The following is a 19,726-nucleotide window of genomic DNA, read 5'->3' as shown; positions in this document are numbered from 1 at the left end:
ACACATCTCAATGCAACTATATCTTCTTCTTTTTGAGGCACTGTAGTCTTTTTAACAGGTGTTGGTATTCTTTCGGAGAGGTAGCCATATTCCACTTTCTAAACACTGAGGTTGTAACAGATTACCTACAGTTCTTGTTAGGGCTGCAGCATTTCAGGGTGCACCCATGTCTGTAGCAAAGTATATTGGTGCACTGGTGGAGTCTGCATCATGATGGGTGTTGTATTTAAAGTACAGTCAGAGTGTTAGCAGCTCTCAACCAATGAAGGGCTACATGCAGGAGCTTGTGGTTCACAGCATCAGTGAAGGCTGGTGCTAATGTTGAAGTGTTATCACAGTGACGATTTTCCCTGAGTCCACCAGTGTCCTTATGAACACTTTCCACTAGGGGATATCATTCTTATTTATCTGACACTTTGTCCAGTGAAATTACATGCTTTTATTCTATGACACCTTCTCCTGGACAGATAATGTGTGCCTTTTCCTCAACATGAACATGTCACATTGCTGTATTATTTATCCTTTAGATCTGGTGTAAGTTACAGGCATCCAAAATGGTTGTCTTTCTTCTGCTTGGAACACTTCCAATCTGTATGGAGTTCATAATTGCGCAGTAGTTACATGCTGTATTACCAGCATGCCTGACTCTGTCCTGGTCAGGGATCCTAGGCATTGATTGCATAAGGTCCTTGCAATGAGTAATCCTGTCAACCCTCTCTAGGGAAGTTATCTTTGACAGTGATCAAAGGAAAGGCTGCCTCCTTGCTGGTTGATTAGTTCTGGATAGCTAATAGTCCTCTCCAGTGTTGTAGACCAAAAAAACAAATATCCAGTCGGTAGCACTGTTGATATGCAATTTTTATGTTTTAGTGAAAATATCACCAAAAAGCTCAAAGCGGCAACTGTGGAAATCTGATCACACTGGACTGGCAAAAAGTCACATGTTCAAGCTCACTGTGCATGGAGCGTGGGCTGGCTATAGGGACCCAGTTAGGCCCGCTGAACAAACTACTGTAAGTCCTAGTTTGTAGAGCATTGCAAGGATCCACGTCAAAGATTTGTTGTGCAACTGAAGTGATGCATCAGTTCAGAGGGGCAATGAGGCTGTGACGCAAGGTCCTGCATTGTCGCCGAGGATCCAGCTAACAATGCGAAGTCCGGCATTGAGTATGCATTGCGCAGTCAAGGCAATGTGTCAGTTCCAAGGAGCTGCAAGGCTGCAGTGCGGAGTCAGGCATTATCATCAAGGCTGCTGTCAAAGAGGGATGCAAAGCATCCTGCACTAAGGATGTATCGTACAGCTGTGTTACCAAACAGGCTGCGGGCTGTGGAGGTGATCTGGGTAATTGGGATGGGTCTAACCCATACAGCAGTGGAGATACGTTGGTTCTGCTCGAGGCTGTGCCATGCAGCAGAAGAGATGTGTCAGTTCTGTTGGATTCAGAGGCTGGCAGAGCAACTTGGACCCACTTCCAAGGGTCTAGAACAAGGGTGGCACCAGTTGGTGGGGTAGACTCACAAATGGCAGAGACATCTGTCCCTGCGGCTCAAGTAGAGAAACCAGTCATCTAGCCCTTTAGCCCTTGGAGTCACTCTGGTGGGCCTGGGTTCTACAGATGTAGGTCCAGTCCTTCTCATTCAAGCAAGAGGACAGCAGATAGGTCAGCACAGCCCAGGCATCAGTCCTTCAGAGTAGCAGTCCAGTAGAGTGGCAGTTCTTTCAAAACACAGAAGTCTTTCTTTCTGGCAGAGTATCCAGAGGTCCAGAAGTGTACTGAAGAGATGGTGCCTGAGGTTCAGTATTTATACCCAGGTGTGCCTTCAACTTGGGGAGAAGCTTCAAGAGGCATGCCTTTGAAGTGCATAGATGCCCTGTCTTCCTGCCCATGGCTCCAGAGCAACTACAGGGGGTGTGCACCCCTTTGTATGGAGGCAGGACACTGCCTAGTCAAGTGTAATTTTGGCTATGCCCAGCTCTTCACTATCATTCTGCCAGTGATGGTAATCATTGTCACTACTATTGTAGGTGAGGCACTATTTCTTGGCATATTTTTAGCAGGTTTTGATGTTTTTTGGAATGTTGGATTGGTTTGTCACTTAGTGAGATGAAATGTTGTGGGCAAGTGGTACACATGATGTTCCTTGGTGTACCGTCAGACATATTTATTAGTGTTTTGTTTTGTTAGAATATTTAGGTGTTATACTGAGTTGTACATCTCAACACCATGTCCTGGTAATGGTCTTGGGGACATTGTGGCATCAACCGTTACTCCTCTTTTACATCATTTACAGTATCACACTCTTCTTCTGTCAATATCATTGTTGGAACAGAGAAACAACTGTATAGGACTATGGATTCATAAAACAATTTGGTTAAGAGGTTTTTGCGATTCACAGTGATCTTAGGACTTGATTTATTCTAATATAGTTTGTGTGAATATCTGGGTGGCATCAGTGTTGTTATATTGATTTTTGTATACTATGTTTTTCTTGTTTTTAAAAATGATGTGTTTTATGATAAAGTATTTCAACTAAAATAATTCAGCGCGAACAGAACGCCTTTGGTTTTATGCTTATGTTTTGTAGATTAATTACACTGTTGGACTTTCTGACCAACAAATTGAAAAATAGATTGTCAATAATACCTCCAGGAACACATTGTCTCTGAACATTGAATGTGGGAATATTGGTTTGGCCTTTTGCATAAGAACTTTCTAAGATTAGTATTTTCAAAATTGTTGTTTAAAATCCAACTTCAGCATAAGTTAGGATCTTTCAGTTCCAAAGACACCCAATATGAACTAATTACTAGTTCCCATTTGTTAGTTACACCTCGTTAAATATAGTAGAGGAACTCCAAAGTTATAATGTTATCCTGTGGGATAGGCAGGTCTTGCAATAGTGGAAAACAACGTTAAGCGTTTTTCACTATCAGGACATGTAAAACTAAAAAGTACTTGTCCAACTTTTTAAACACACTGCATCCTGCCCACTGGGTTGTTCAGGGCCTACTATATATACACATATTACCTACTGGCAGTTGCCAGTAGGTAGTTATAATTAGGACCATGCTCCCATAGAAAAAATATTTTTTGACTTGTCTATATCTTTGGCACCATTTGACTAAGCTAATGATTTTTTTTTTTTTAAAGTGGCCCTGTGATTCTTGTTGTGCACAGGAAGTTTCAAACAGGGGTCCGCAAAAAAGGGGGCACAAAAACATTGCGTTTCCTTTGTTAATTCCTATAGGACATGTCAATACGTCTGCAGCCCAAACCACTGGATGGAATGACACCAAATCTTAGAAAGCTTGCTGCTGGTACGCAGATTGTGCTTTTTGTTATTGGCGGAAATCCATTCAGTAGTTTAGGACATATTTTTGAATTTCTGCAAATACTCATGTGCAAAGAAGTGTTGCAATTAGCTGACTGCAACCTGACTGGAAAGTTGGGACCAACATTTTTTTTTATTTCATAGGACACAGTCCCCAGGGGTGAAAATAAAATTGAAAGTGGCACAAGGGGTCAGGGTGAAGCTACCCTGCCCGAGGGCTGTGATATAAGTGTGCTTTAGGGGCAAATCATAGGTTTAATATAATTTTGCATCACAGTGCATGATATTCATGAACATTTGTGAATATTCCCAAATTTTGGTGAATTATTTACACAATCTTCATGATTATGGAAAAATGTGAAAGAAAAACCACAGACTCATTCATACATAAACTCATTCACTCTGACATGCACTCAAAGGCTCAGGTGTCCACTAAAACACCCACTCAGACACTCATGCTCCCAGTCAGACTCACACACCCACTTTCAGACCCACTCAGACACTCATGCACCCACTCCCAAATCCACTGAGAGAGACAGGCCTTGTGGCCAGCCTGTGCAGCGCACGGCCAAAGTCCATGCATGGTGCAGGGTTGGGTGGTTATAAGGGCTTGGCTGCAAGGCCTGGCTTCAAGGCCTGGCTACTAGGCCAGGCCTTGCAACCAAACCCCACTGCAGGGGTTGGAATAATGCATAGCAATTAAAATTACTTTAGGTTAAAAAACCATAGCAATTCACTGAAAATCCAAAGGTTACAGGAACATTATAGTTAGGTTCCGAATTTACTCGTACAAAACCATGGAAATTCCGCAGTCATAGTTAGAGTTCTTTCAAGTAACTATAACTCACACCCTAAGGCAACTATAACTTGAGCCTTCAAAATGGACAGTTAATTACTCCATGTATTATGTCATCGATGAGATTGTGTTTGTCATCTTTGATAACACTGCAACATTTGCAATAACATTATTGATAAGAAAACTGTGCACGGCAATGGTGTGAGTTATAGTTACCTTAGGAAGCGTGTGTTCCTTCACTTGCCACACACTGGGTCTATTTAATTTTACTCTTTTGTCTGACACCATCATACTAGGACAAAGCTTAGTACTTGGAGTAAAGATCTAGAAGCACAATTAGATACGGAAATGGATGTTCCCCCAAAGTGGACCAAATATGTCCATTGCAATATCCTCTCAAGATGTTCCAATAATCTCCTATACACCATCAGAGTCTGTCTTGTTACAATGCCTTTAACACTGTTACAGCATTCAATGCAATCTCTCACATTTCTTTCTACCTCTGTATCTAAATCAGGGGACCAAAAATTGGAACATAATCTCCCCTTCTTTTTAACAATCTTCATATGCTCTTCAAGTGCTAGAGATATGAGTCTGTTCCTTAACCCCACAGGCAGGAAAAGTTTTGTACCCTTCTAAAGAATATCACTGTCCACTGACAGTTCTTCCTTCAACATTGACCAAGGCTTACTAAGTATGTGTGGTTGGTATGATTTGATGGCATTGGAAATTTCAACTAATCCGCCATCTCTCTAACTCAGTTAACCATTCTTCTTTAGAAATGGCACCTGAGGTGACTTCACAGACACTGATATCCTCCTCAACCAACTTGTCTCCCTCCTCATCAGCAATGACACTGTCAGTTTTGACCAAATGTGAAAGAAACTCTGCTGAATAATTTCTTGCACCTGGTATATAATCTACTGCAAAGCCAAAATCCTGCAGAGAAATAATCATTTTCCTGAACCTTGAGAATATTGCATCCAGACCTTTCCTCATGAATACTTCCTTCAAAGGTTTGTGATCAGATCTAACCTTGAAGTAAGTACCCCACACAAAATTCCTAAATGTATTCAAAGTCCAGCGTTTAGCCAAATAGTTCATTTCAGCCTCCTCCAAACCTCTGGAGGAACACACAATTAATTCCTACAAACTTTCCTTTTATGGCTCAAAATAGCTTCTAAAACTTTCTGACACACATTACGTGCTATGCTATGATTGTCTCACCTCCAGGAACAGCTATGGAAACACCTTCAAACACAGTGCATTTTTTATGTTATTCTTCATCTCTTCAAATTCCTTCTTGCACTCCTGATTCCATACAAAATTGACTTTCTTTCCTAAGACAGATCTTATACACACTGTTTTCATTGCATAATTAGGAACAAACTTGTTATATTATTTGTTCATTCCTAGAAAGGAAACCAACTCTTCTCTGTTGCTTGGTTCATCCAAATTCATAATGGTTTCAACCAATTCTTTATTTGGCAAAATACCAGCACCTGTGATGAGGCGACTTAGATAGTTTACCTCACTCACACAAAGCCTACAATTTTTTCCTTTAGAATCAGACCTGACTTTATTAATCTTTCCAACACCATTTATACCCTTACATCATGTTCCTATTTATTTTTTCCAAATATGAGAAAATTATCTTGGTAGTAAATTACCCTATCAATACCTTTCGAAGTGCCCAATATTATCCTCCGGAACACCAAAACAGCTTACATAAGACCAAAAGGTAACCTTTTGAACCTGTCACTGCCCATCGATGTTATGTATGCTGTTAGATCTTGTGAGACCAGATCCAATTCGACCTTATGATAAGTTGATTTCATGTTGAGTATGGTAAATACATTTGCCCCAGTTAAAGTTGCCACCAATTCTTCAAAATTTGGAAGAGGACATTTATCCACCACAACCTCAAAATTGAATGCCCTCAAGTCAACACAAAGACAAATGTCTCCATTCTGCTTTTTAGCCACCACAATGAGTGCTAGCCACTCCATGGCTTCAACTGATTCTATCACACCCAGATCAACCAAAATCTGTATTTCACTCCTCACACTCCCTTGCATGCTTAAAGGAATGCACTGTAACTTAGCTACAACAAGCAGTGCATTCTTTTTGAGTCCTATGTGATGTTTATATGCCTTTAGGTACCCAAGTTGTTCCTGAAACAGTTGTTGAAACTCTTTGACCAAGTTTGTGGTGAGCTGTTGGATGATCTGAGAAATCACTTGAGGTACCGAATTGGGATCTAACTTGACCACCGATAGATTATGGAGGGACCATCTAATTAAACTATCACCTCTCAGTAAAACATAAACTTTCCCTTCACCCGTATGTCCCTTAAACTCCATATCTGCTGTAAAACAATCTAACATTTCAATGGGTGCTCCATCATAAATACTTGGGTGAATATCCACCTCATTCAGTTGTATATGATGACTAAAATGTTCATACATTTTTTAAAAATAAGTGTTAGATGAGAACAGGGATTGAACTTCATCAACAATTCAACATTATTGATTTTAACCCGGGGTGAGGGATGTTCATGTTTAGTGTTCTCACATTTGCCATTAGAACTTACACTTTTATTCACTTGAAACACAATATCTTTCACCATTTCATGTACAATTTTTCCTTTGTCATTTTTCATTTCCTTGCTGCTACAAAATGTCCCTCTTTTACCACACAGATGATACGTAACTCCGATGGCAGGACAGTCACTGGCTTTATGGCCTTGTTTCCCAAATCTAAAAAATTCACCTTTCATCACTCTTTTTTGTTATTACTGTTTACTTTGTTCACACATCCTCTTGGTTCCAGTTGCTCAACTCTTATGCACTTCATTATGTGTTAAACTCATTTAGCTTTGAGTTTGACTTCCTCTAAGGGTGGCTCATCTTTTAGTCACCACTCCTCTCTGGTCTTGTCACTGTTACATTTTAAGGCACACAGATTCCTAATCCTCTCATTTGCTGCACCCCCCAAATGTGCACATGGAAGTCAGCTTACTCAGACTGGTTACATACTCTTCTATATTTTCTGCACTGCCTTGTCCCCCTCATGCCAAAATGTTATATTGACATTATTGTGCTGACACGGGGAAAATTATGTTAATCTAATTTCTCTATTCAAATTTCATATTCATTTAAATGTCTTTTCCCATCTGCAGTTAAGTTAGGGAGAGTCTCCAAAACCTCCTGACCTTCAAACCCCAGAGAGTGTCATAACAATGAGTACTTTGATTCTGAACTACGATTGGTTCCACAAGCTCTTGAGTAACTTACAAAAGTTTTCTTCAATTTGTTCATTTGATGGGTTGATTAACTTGACCACTAAGGAAGAACTGTGGTGGCATAACATTCTGCATGTTCCCTTTATGCTATATATGACCCTTTTTATCTGTGGAAGGCGTATCAGAAAATTATTAGTATTATTGCTAATGTAAATGTTTTAACCGAGTAACCTTACTTCTAACAATAGATATTTTCTTGTGAACGCAAAGTACTATATCAGTTTGAACAGGAGTGCCCATCACCAAAATCTGCTGTTCTGTAAATCCTAAGGGGCATATTTATACTCTGTTTGCACTGAATGTGCATCAAAAAATTTGACACACATCCGGCGCAAACCTTGCCCCACATTTAATCTTTGACGCCCGACCCCGCGGACGTCAAAATTCCACAATGAGCGTCATTTTTTGGAAGCGGGAACCTGCCTTGCGTTAATGATATGCAAGGTAGGTGTTCCCTTCCAAAAAATGACTTTAAGGCCTGTACGCCTTATTTATACTCTGGCGTCATTTTGACGCACAGGAGGGGATGGGCTTTAAAAAACAACACACAGCCTGTTGTGCGCCGTTTTTTAACGCCTGGGTCAGGGCAGGCGTTAAGGGACCTGTGGGCTGGGAAGGAGTCCAGAGGTGCCCTCCCCTGCCCCCAGGGACATGCCCTGCCACCCTCGCCCACCCCAGGAGGACACCCAAGGATGGAGGGACCCATCCCAGGGAAGTTGAGGTAAGTTGGGGTAAGTATTTTTTTCCGTTTGTTTAAGTGGCCTGATTTTGGACCCCCTACATGCCACTATGCCCAATGACCATGACTCCTGTCTTTGCTAAGACAGGAGTCATGTCAATGGGGGTTGTGCGTCACAAAAATGGCGCAAGTCCAGTTTGAGGCCTGATTTTTGCCTCAGACCTGACTTGCACCATTTTTTTATGCACAACCCCCATTTTCCCATACAACGGCGCTGCCTGGTATGAGTAATTTTTTTTTACTCAGACCAGTCCGCAGTGCCGGCTAACGTCATTCCATAAATAAGACGCCCACATGGTGCGTTGGAATGGTGATAGCCGGCGGTAAACATTTTGACGCACAACTGCGTTGGCACAGTTGTGCGTCAAAAAGTATAAATATGGCCCTAAATGTTTTATTGAAATATTGTTTTCTGGTCTTCTATGACCTTCTGGCTTTCCACTCCAAAAATATGCTCCTATGCTTTGAATCCACGAAATATAGTGCTATGTTTTGTTTTTTTATTCAATAACTAGTGTGCCTTGTTTTCCCAGTGCATGCTTCCTGAAATGTTCAATAATGATATGCCCATCACTGTTATGCAGGCACACATTTTGATATGTTTGATGTTGGTGTGCCTGTCACCATGCAAGAACTATTACCTTCTAAGATGGCCACCCCACTTGCCGCTGTGCATGCTATGTGGACGTTTCAGCATTGATATATAATGTGCTACATATTCAAGTAAGTACTCTCTCCTCCTCCCAATATGCCCAAGAGCATGTGCTGTCACGTCGTGAGATCTAAACTCTGCTTTCTTCCAACAAGTCCACCACACTCATTTTCAACCTGCAGTGCTCTAGATGATGTCACTCATGTCGCTCCCAAAATGTCAGCGACCTGCTTACTTTTTTATTTCTTTTTCTGGCAAGGCACCTTCAGGTTGCAACAATAATTAACTTTCTTCTCTACTCTAACTACAATGCAGATTGCCAGTTCACCAAGACACTCACACGCCACGTCTGCACGAGCCCATAAACATAACGACATACTCTTTTCAATCCTCTGCCAGCTATTGAAGTGTTAGACTGGTTGTGGCCATATCATCTGGTCACCAAAGGCGTGAATACTGTAGTTGGTCTTAAGGTAGGGTTTATTTCATAACACCCCAGCCACTCTGCTGGTCTCCCAACAACTGACATTCCGTAATCATTCTATAGTACAACATCCTTTGGAATGCATGTGTGTGCCATGTCTAGGCAGGCACGCGCTTTCACAAGGACACTACACAATGCCTTATCCCAGTTGTTAGACACAGCATATTAACACCACTGAGTGTCACAGATTGAACAAGACAGTATCTAAACTGATTAGAAGTAACACTGCCAGTGGTACACATTCTTCTTCTACTTTTGCCAATGAAACACTTTCATCTTATGCCTTGCACGTAATACAGAAATACGCTAATAATCACTTGTTTTTGTAAATGCATTGTGATCAAAGCTTTCATACTAGAACTTACCACATTTTTCTTCCGAAATGCAGAGCTCAGAATCTGTGCGATGGAGTATTGTTCCATTTTTACACACGCAGTCTTCTCTTAAATATGAGCATGGAGAGTCTTCATAAAACCACTTATTCAGACATGTTTTAGCTGCGCAGGGCTGTACACATGCCTGGTATTCCTTTCCTTCTGGGCAAACTAGTGCTGTCAAACAAAAACACAGGCAGCTTATTAATACTTGTGTTATTTTCCAATACACGTCTAATTTAATTTTTATCACCACTATATACTCACAGTTCATACATTTTAAAATGAGAACACTTGCTATGTAAATTAATGCTACAATTCAGTTCAATTAATCCAAACAGAGAGTGCTGCAGAATGCATGACAATTTTACCTTAATCATGCTTTTTAGCTTTAGGTATTCACACATCTCAGCAGTCACTAATTGCTTACCTCAAAGGAGAAAACACTCAACTTGGTCTATGAACTGTCAGTCCCCATATTAATGGTCTTAGGGGACAGCACTCAATACCAGAAGAGCAATACAGTTACTCCATTTAATTTACATTATATTAGTAAGAGCCATCCAGTCCTGAAGAGATGCCTCAGGTGATCATGTCACAAATCTCTCTAATTTGATATGTTCAAAATATTTTTGGAAATGTTAAGTAATTACAATAGATGTAAGTCTAACAATAAATAAATACTGATTACAGTAATCATAATAGTTGAGCACATTATAAAAGAAGCAAACTACTTCTGTAAATGGATAACAATGTGCTACCAGTGAGTTCTAAATATATATTCATAGTAATATAACATCATACCTTATCAGAGTAAAGTTGGTCAGTTAATATTCATTGTTAAGAACTCATGTGATGATCTACAGGTTTACATTCTTAACATATTTTTCAATGAAAGATTATCACTTTATCTAACAAAAGTAATCCATGCCGATCATGCTTGAATAAATAGGTTGCAGCATTTCAGTTAGATGAAATAGATTTAAAAGCAGATGACCATAAAAATAATAATAATGTATTTATTGTGTGATTACTTAAAACAATTACAATGTATAAGAGATTAAAAAAACATTTGGAAACTGAGCAGAGTCAAGCTAGAGAGTTAAAAATGTTTGCAGTGTACATCATGAACCTGACCAGCCAACAGTTCAGTTGAGTGTTTTCTCCTTTTAGGTAAGCAATTAGTGACTGCCGAGATGTGTGAATACCTAAAGCTAAAAAGCATGGTTAAGGTAAAATTGTCATGCATTCTGCAGCACACATAGAAACAAAACAAATGCCTCAGCGGATTGTTTTTGAGCAGGAAGGCGTCCCTTCCTACATAAAAACAATTGTCCTTACATTGCCCATTATTTACATAACAAGTCTTTGTGTTTGTGTTTCAATGTAGCAAATTATTTGCAAGGATCTACTTTTACGTGTCCAAAGTCTTGGAGAATTAAGATATATTACAGTCTGTCATTAAAGATGGGATCTCTTTTGCTGCTTTTCTTATCATAACTTGGTGATGATGAAGTAACACTTTAAAACTTTTTTTTTTGTTTCCTCTTATGAGATTGATGTAGGCGAGGATTTCACGTTCAAGGTCTCTTAATTCACCAACTTTTTCAGTGGTGTTGATCGTAAGAAGTTGTTTTTTGGTTTGCTGAACAAAGAACCTATTTGTAATGAAAATAAGTTCCTGCATGTGATTAGGGTTTGAAGCACTCTCCCTTTATGCAAGACTAAGATCTTGAAAAAGAAGCATATCTTGACTATCATTGGCAATGCCATGATATTTGGCTCATGAATAACCAGGTCGTTTGTATTATTGATCAATTTAGTAATTGAATAAGTCATCGTACATGCACTCTGTCACTCATATTTGCACTTATTTATCAATTCATCAACTGACTTATTCCTGCATTCACCCTATAGATAGTCACAATAAAACACACACAAACTCAACATATAAAAGATAAATTAACAGAAAACAAAAAGAAAAAATAAATATGATGTTGTATAAAGGCATATGCTTGCAATATAGAAAACTAACCTAGATGTTGGTGTCCATCTTGCAAAGGCATTGTAAATAGTCAAGTATAATGGAGGGACAGTGAGATTTCAAAATGCTCAAGTGCACATCCTCCCAAAGTTAATTACAAATACATAAAGTGCACTGTACCAAAGGGAGGCCACGGTCGCACGGGCATTCTTAAGAGTAAAAGACAGGAAAGTCACAGACCCAGTGGGTGTCTTGCTTCATCATAGGGCCTGCTCTTCGTCGGGCTGGTGCTGCAACATCCGACGGGCCCCTCTAGGGAGCTCTTTGCCAGAGATATTTTTTAATGTGTGCCGTGGTAGCCCATAGGAGTAGATTCAGACATACGAGGAGAAGTAAAAAGCAGGAGGGGGTATGTTAAAGTTGGCTCTAAACCCTACCATCAATATGTTTATTATAATCGAGGGGTCTAGATCAAGGTTAAATACAGTGGGAGTGATAAAGGAAATGATGTTCCTCCACTCTACCAAAAAATGGTAGGGAAAAAGAAAATTATTTCTTCAACCCTAATTGATGGTCGACATGTTTCACTCCTATATTGTCTCAAAGGATCACTCAGCATTTCTTCAGGCCCAAAAATACTACAAAAAGACTCCCAAGCTTCACTAACTCAAGTAAGTGAATAGCGTGATGCTATACCTGGCCAGACTGAGAGTGGTAACGACGAAGGGAGTGCTGTTCTTCCGGACCCCATAGAAGATATGGGACTGGCTGGATTGACCCCCCACATGCTGACCCAGACTGAGGACAATGTAAGAACTGCCCATGAAACAAACTCAAATGAAAGCCAACTAGCCTTAACAGAATTACCCCGTTGGCAGAAGAAGCATGCCATGAAAGACAAACAGTGGTGGAGGAGGTGTCCTTGAAAAGTGGTGGGATGGCAAGTCCTGCATCAATGGAGAATGAGACCGGCAAGCAAGCTGAAGAATCTGATGAGGAATCCTGCTCCTCTGGGTCCCACAGCATCAAACTGCTGGCAGTGACACCTGGGACATCACACAAAATCATCTGAGTGCCCGTGCGTGGAATGACTGTTGCTAAGTGATGAGTATCACTGGGGAGATCCCCAACAGAAATGAAGAGTTGTTATCCTATATCACTCCTTCTGTTGCTGGGTGGGGAAGCCTGGCGGGAGTCCGTATTTAACCATGCACCTCACTTAGTTTCACCTGTGGATCTCTACAAGTGTTGAACATTGGGTTAACTGTTTGGATGAGTGGCTGCTGCCTGTCCTGGGGAAGGGGAGTTAGTTTGATTGTTATATGTTTGTTCATAGGGAAACACTATGCCACAACCTTTATAGAAGTATGCAGCCTAGGTGGGTGAAAGTGCTGTTGATGATAATCATGCATGAAGTGTGGCTCTGGAGAGGCAGATATGCATTCAGAGACTACGAATGGTGAATGCTTTGAGCTATAAGATCATATCCTGGAACATCAGAGGCATGCGTACAATATCTAAACTTTACAGAGTTCAATCCTTCTTACAAAGGAGGGGAATTCAAATTGCACTGTTGCAGAAATGCATATGATGGGTAAGGAGGGGCAAGCCCTGCAGAAGCACTGGAGATGCCAATCACACTTTACCACCTACTCAGCATATAATCGAGGCACCCTAATATGGGCTAAGGAGGGAATCCCATTCCAAAAAACATGGGAGGTTATTGACCCAGTGGTATGATATGTGGTGGTCACTCGGAGAATAGAGGGAGAGGACATAACTCTTATTACAATTTACGCACAAACACTGATCAGAGAACATTCTTAGCGACCATGTCAGGAACAATAACCCCATATCTTCTTTAAATAGTACTGATGGGAGGAGACTTTAATTGTGTGGTTGATCCTGTAATTGATCGATCACCCCCCCCCCCGCCACCGGGCACTCCAGTTCACCTTGTAGCTCAAGTTTTTACTGACTGGAAAAAACCTATGGGTATTTCTTGACACATGGTGTTCTCATAACTCACACATATGGGATTACTCCTTTTCACAGATGCATGATCTCTATATCTGACTGGATACTTTTCTTTTGTACTCTTGAGATACATAAGCAGGTACATTGTGTAGAATCCTTGATAAGAACAATTCAGATCATAATCCTGTATTACTATACCTACATTAGGAGCACCCTAGACCTTGTATGCAAACTTGGCATTTAAAGTCTGAGTCACTAGAGAATCCAATATATCGTCCGACCAAAGGAGACCAAATCCGTCTATTTTGCTGAGAATACGGACACTGCACCTTCCCCCCAAATACTGTGGAATGCTTTTAAGGCAGTGACCCGTGTTAGATGTATTGCGGACTCCATGGGCATTAGGGCACATTGCTGAGAGAAGTAACTTCTTCAGAACATGATCTGCAAAAATTAGAAAAACGAAGACCCACTCATCCAGACTTACAACCAGCAGTACTGGAAACAAAGGAACGGGTGGCGTACCATAAGGAACATCTTCATTTTTTCGATTATAGACAATGTATGGTTAAAGCCCATGAAGAAAGAGATAAATCGGGGTCCGTGTTGGCATGGTTGGTGAACCCAAAAAACGGGGATCACCAACCGTAGAAATACATATAGAAGATGAACAAGGACGCTATAGACAAGATGAGATCAAACAACATTTCAGCTCCTGATACACTGCCCTCTGCACCTGCATGACACAAAGCAGAGAGGATGAAATACGATCCTTCCTAGAACCTTTGGTTCCACCGATCTTAACCAGGGAGGAAGTGGAATCTCTGGGTGGGGATTTCGAGCACTCGAAGATTAGGGCCGCGTCAAGGGATGTGCCAGGGGGAAAACACCTAGAATGGATGGCCTCCCCGTTGAATTCTATGCTACCTATATAGATAATTTGGCCATCAAACTGATGGAATTGTATAGAGAATCAAGAGACCAATGATGCCTCCCAGAAACAGCTGGAGCTGCCTTAGTAATCCCACTGTTAAAGCCCAGCAAATAAGCACATGATAATACAGCCTACCACCCATTATCAATGCTTAATAGATTATGAAATACTTAGTCACATCCTGGCACCAGACTGCTGCCTCTCATTACTCGGCTAATCCACCCTGATCAGGCAGGATTCATCCCAGCGTGAAACACAGCCCAAAATATACACTGTCTCATTGCTATGCTTGACGCGGAGATACATGAGAGGGAATCTGCGGCTGTGTTCTCAGTAGACATTGAGGAGGCTTTTGACAGACTGAGACAGAAATATCTGTATATTGTGCTGGCTATGTGGGACTGGGTGCAGGATTCATGTCATGGAAAAAATTACTTTATACAGACTCAAGAACAAGGGTGAGAAGAGCCGCACCATATCTGACACACTCTGAGTCAAACGGGGAAGAGGCAGGGATGCCCCCTCTCGACATTGTTGTTCACACAGGCCATAGAACCCTTGGCTGGTCAGGCAGTAATGGTAAAATGGTACCAGAGCATAGACTCCAGTGAGGTTCCAAATCACTCTATGCTGATGTCCTATTAATGTTCTTAAGATACACTGCCTCAGACTTTGGGGCACCAGAGACCTCCCAGACATATGTGGTAATTTGTCTGGCCTACGAGTCAATGGCAGAAATCATTGCAGATGGGAGCCACGATGCCTGCCTTACCTGGAAGTTAAGATATACAATTTCCCATTAGAGAGTAATATAGGGAACGCTGTAAGGTCAATGAAAAGCAATTAGGAATTCTGGAAAACACTCCCACTATGCACGGGGGAAGGGTGATACTACTTAAAATGGTGAACCTCCCTCGATTATTATATTTTTTTGTGGTCCTCCCACTCTGGAAAAGCACAACGACATTCTGAGAAATAGACTCCCAGATAATACCATTCCTGTGGGGTACATGTAGGAGGAGGGTAGCATTGGTGACCTTGAAAAGGCCGGGCAGCGGAGAGGGATTAGCACTCCCTAACTTTAAATCCTATTATCTAGCAGCCTGATTGAAGAGGTTCACACAATTGGTGGCAGGCAAACAGGCCCAAAACAACAAAATGGGACCACTCATTCCAGATTTACCCCGCTTAACAGGAATACTATTGAAAATTGAAAGGCCTGCGCTTATAGACACTCCAGAATTTAGGGTCCTATATGAATGTTGGAACAGATTCCTCCAAAAATCAACCAAAATTCCTTTTTCTCTTGACATTCCATTGACATACTTACATCATTGCCACACAGGGGAGATTGGAGGGAAATGACGGAATGAGTTGACACAGGTGCAACAAAGGTGGGAGACCTACACAGAGAAGGGGGGCTCCTCCCCTTCAATGAGTTCCAAGCAGAATTGGCCCTGCCCCAGAGAGGCACTTTCTTCTCCAACGGATCATTACACTAACATTCAGGAAACACTGGAAAACATGGTGCCTTGACATCACAAAGCTTGCAAATATATAGTCCAATCTTTTGACACTATCAAGGAGGTTACCTGCCTTTGCAGGGCGATACAGACATGTTACAGCCTAGAGACCTTACTATTCCTGAGAAGGACTGAGACATGATAGTGGAGAAAGCAATTAAAGTCTCCAAAAATGCTTGCTTTATATTAATCAATTTTTTTATGCATAGAGCGTACCGCACTCCTGGTCGCCTGAATACACACTTCCAAGTATTTGGGGCAAAATGCCCGAGGTGCAGCAAAGCCAATGTTGAACTACTGCACATGCTTTGGGTCTGCCCGAATCGGACTAACTACTGGCTAAAAGTGACTGGGACAATGAAAGAGATCACACTGCGGGAAATCCTCTGTACTCCTGGGCATTGACTCATACACCGGTTCCCCCACACTTCAAAAACCAGTGCTAAAAGCTGATTCCAAGACCTAGCATATGTATTAGTTAAATAAGAGACAACTAGGAATTGGAAGGCTCCCAGCAGCCCCAGAATCCAGACCTGGAAGAAAGAACTGGAGAGATGGACAGGATATGAGGGAATGGTACTGATGAGGAATGTTGAAGGGAGGTGGAGGGGCTCCCACAACCTGGCCAGAGCCAGGGAAGCACTGTTGGATAGTTTAAAATATATTGAAAGACTTTCTTCTGAGGAGACACCTGGTTCCTCGCCGATAGCTCACAACATATACATCAATAGAATACGCACCTGTGAGATAGACTGATGATCTACTCCAGAGCATACTGACACTGCATGTTACTAACAACACTTGATCCAAACTAATAAGTATACACTAACATCAACACACCACACAAACACCTTAGCATTGAAATGAGGGTGATGGCATAGGGGGTGGGAAGGGATGGGTGCATGTTATGTTATAATAATTACATATTCATGGCATTGCTATTAGCAAAGTAATGTATACCTAAATACTTCATAATCAAACTGTATGCCATTGCAAAACCTAATAAAATTTGTTGAAGTTTTTTTTTCCTTTAAGGAAAATGGGCTGCATTTAAAAAAAACGGCTTTATTTAAAAAGCAGTCACAGACATGGTGGTCTGCTGACCCCAGCAAGCCACTATCCCTGTGAGTACTGGCCATTCCCAATAGGTTGCAAATTGCAACATTCCTCATGAATATTGATGAGGCAGGTCCCTTTCAACCCATTTGGTAATCGCAAACAGTGTTAAACACACTGTCATACATCACAGTTTGCAATTTCCTAATTGCGAATCACAAAGATTCGCAAATAGGAAATCACAAATTGAATTATTCGTACATCTGGCCCTAAATAACTTTCTGTATCCTATAACATAATGTGATAACAATCTACAGAAAGAGGCCTATTGGCTTTACCTTATACTTTCACAATTAATAAGCCTTTGCAATACTGTCTCATAATAAAAGGCCAGACCTATAACTTCGGGTATAGCATTTCCCTGCACATCAATCATGCTTATCATGCTTATAGCTTTTAACATTGGATTGTCACAATAACCAACTCAGGACTAACGTACTGATCGTAAGCTTTCCCACCAGGCAACCATCACGCATACAGACATAAAATTGTAAATGTATACACAATTACAGTTGACAAAGCAAAATGCAACCTCTCCCAAAACAGCTCAACAAGGATTCTCCTAATGAATATCTTCTACACTGACAATTTGTCAAAAGGGGTAACCAGCACTAAAACACTTACCTACTATGGTAATCTACGAATTCTCATGAAACAAAGCCTGTAGGCCTTAGCTCAGAGTAGCAACAATCCACAGATAAATGCCTATTGAATTTCACATACGGATTTCACATTTAATATGTTAGGCCTACTTGCTTTAGTGTAACTTTTCATAAAAGGCTTTCAGGCCTATAGCCTTTGTCATTGACTAGTCACCACTATTAATTCAAGACTTCTGTCCTGAGCGTACGTTTTCCACAAGGCAACTATCCGGCATAGTTATAAACGTACAATTGTATATACAATTCCAGTTGGGAAAGCAAGATATTATCGATCCTAAAACAACCTAACCAGGAATATTATAGAGCATATCTTCTATCCTCATAGTTTGTTCAGGTGAATCACCAACACCAAAACCATTGCCTATTATGCTAATCTCTGAATTTTCATGTAACAAATATCTGCCAACAGGCTGTGGCACAGTGTAATAACAATCCATTCTTAACCCCTTCGGATGTCTGGGACGTAACGGTTACGTCCTGGGCAGCACCGCTCAGGGGCCCAGGATGTAACAGTTACATCCTGCACCCAGCCCTCTGGGGAAGCCTGGCACTCCCCCCGAGGGCCTCCCTTTCCCTCGATGCCTCTTTTAGCATTCCTGCTGCCCGATCATGATGTGATCAGGCAGCAGGAATGCCCACTAGGCACCAGGGATTTTGTTTGTGTGCATGAGTGTGTGAGTTTTTTGTGCAGGGACGGCCCCTTGGGCAAGGGCCACTCCCCCAAAGGGGCATAATCTTCTACGCTGTTTCTGCCCCCCTGGGGACAGATCAGCTAATTATTTTACAGCTGATCTTCCCCCAGGATGGGTAGAAGCTAGATGGCACCAGGGAAGTGATGCTATTTGTTTTTTGTGTGCGGGTGCTGGCCCCTTGGGCAAGGGTCGCCCCCCAAATGGGGAGAAACACTTTTATGCAGTTCTGACCCCCTTGGGGGAGTATTGGCTTTGTTTTTGCTGCCCATCCACCCCAAGGGGGGCAGAATCCACTAGGCATCAGGGATTGTGTTTGTGTGCGTGTGTGTGTGTGAGTTTTTTGTGCGGGGAGTGGCCCCTTGGGCATGAGCCGCTCCCCCAAGGGGGCATAATCTTATACGCTGTTTCTGTCCCCCCTGGGGGCAGATCAGCGAATTATTTTGCAGCCAATCTGCCCCCAGGGGGTAGAAGCCACGATGGCACAAGGGATGTGTTGCTATTTGGTTTTTTTTGTGCGGGGGTGGCCCCCTGGGCAAGGGTTGTCCCCCAAAGGGGGAAAAACACTTTTAGGCAGTTCTGGGGGCAGATTGGTTTGGTTTTTTGACCCATCTGCCCCAAAGGGGGGGGGGGGGGGTAAATCCACTAGGCACCAGGGATTATGTTTGTGTGCGTATGTGAGTTTTTTGTGCAGGGGACGGCCCCTTGGGCAAAGACCGCTTCCCCCGGGGGGCATAATCTTCTACGCTGTTTCTGCTCCTCCTGGGGGCAGATCGGCAGATTATTTTTCAGCCAATCTGCCCCCGGGGGGGTAAAAGCCGGGATGACACCAGGGATGTGCTGCTGTTTGTTTTTTATGTTTGGGGGGCAGCCCATTGGGCAAAGGTTGCCCGCTAAAGGGGGAGAAACACTTTTGGGTAGTTTTGGCCCATCTGCCCCCAAATGGGGGTAGAATCCAGTAGGCACAGGGATTTTCTTTTTGTGTGTGTGTTTTTTGTGTGGCGGGATGGCCCCTTTGGGAAGGGCCACTCCCTCAAGGGGGCATAATATTTTGTGACATTTCTGCCCCCCTTGGGGCCAGATCAGCCTAGTTTTTTTTAGGCCCATCTGCCCCGGAGACCACTAGGCACCAAGGAAAATTTTTAACTGTTTGGTGGCG

General features: G+C 42.0%; 1 protein-coding gene across 1 annotated transcript in view; it reads right to left on the bottom strand.

Moving 5' to 3' along the window:
• The window catches only part of OTOGL (otogelin like), a 1,080,166-nt gene that overhangs the window by 225,835 nt on the left and 834,605 nt on the right, over positions 1-19,726 (bottom strand). The window contains exon 42 of the mRNA XM_069227564.1: positions 9,674-9,859. Coding sequence (XP_069083665.1) covers positions 9,674-9,859 — 186 coding nt within the window. The remainder of the gene's footprint in view (positions 1-9,673; positions 9,860-19,726) is intronic.

Source organism: Pleurodeles waltl, chromosome 4_1 (assembly GCF_031143425.1).
Source record: "Pleurodeles waltl isolate 20211129_DDA chromosome 4_1, aPleWal1.hap1.20221129, whole genome shotgun sequence".
Lineage (NCBI taxonomy): Eukaryota > Metazoa > Chordata > Amphibia > Caudata > Salamandridae > Pleurodeles > Pleurodeles waltl.
Note: the sequence above shows the minus strand (reverse complement) of the source record. Positions and strands in the feature narration are given on the sequence as shown.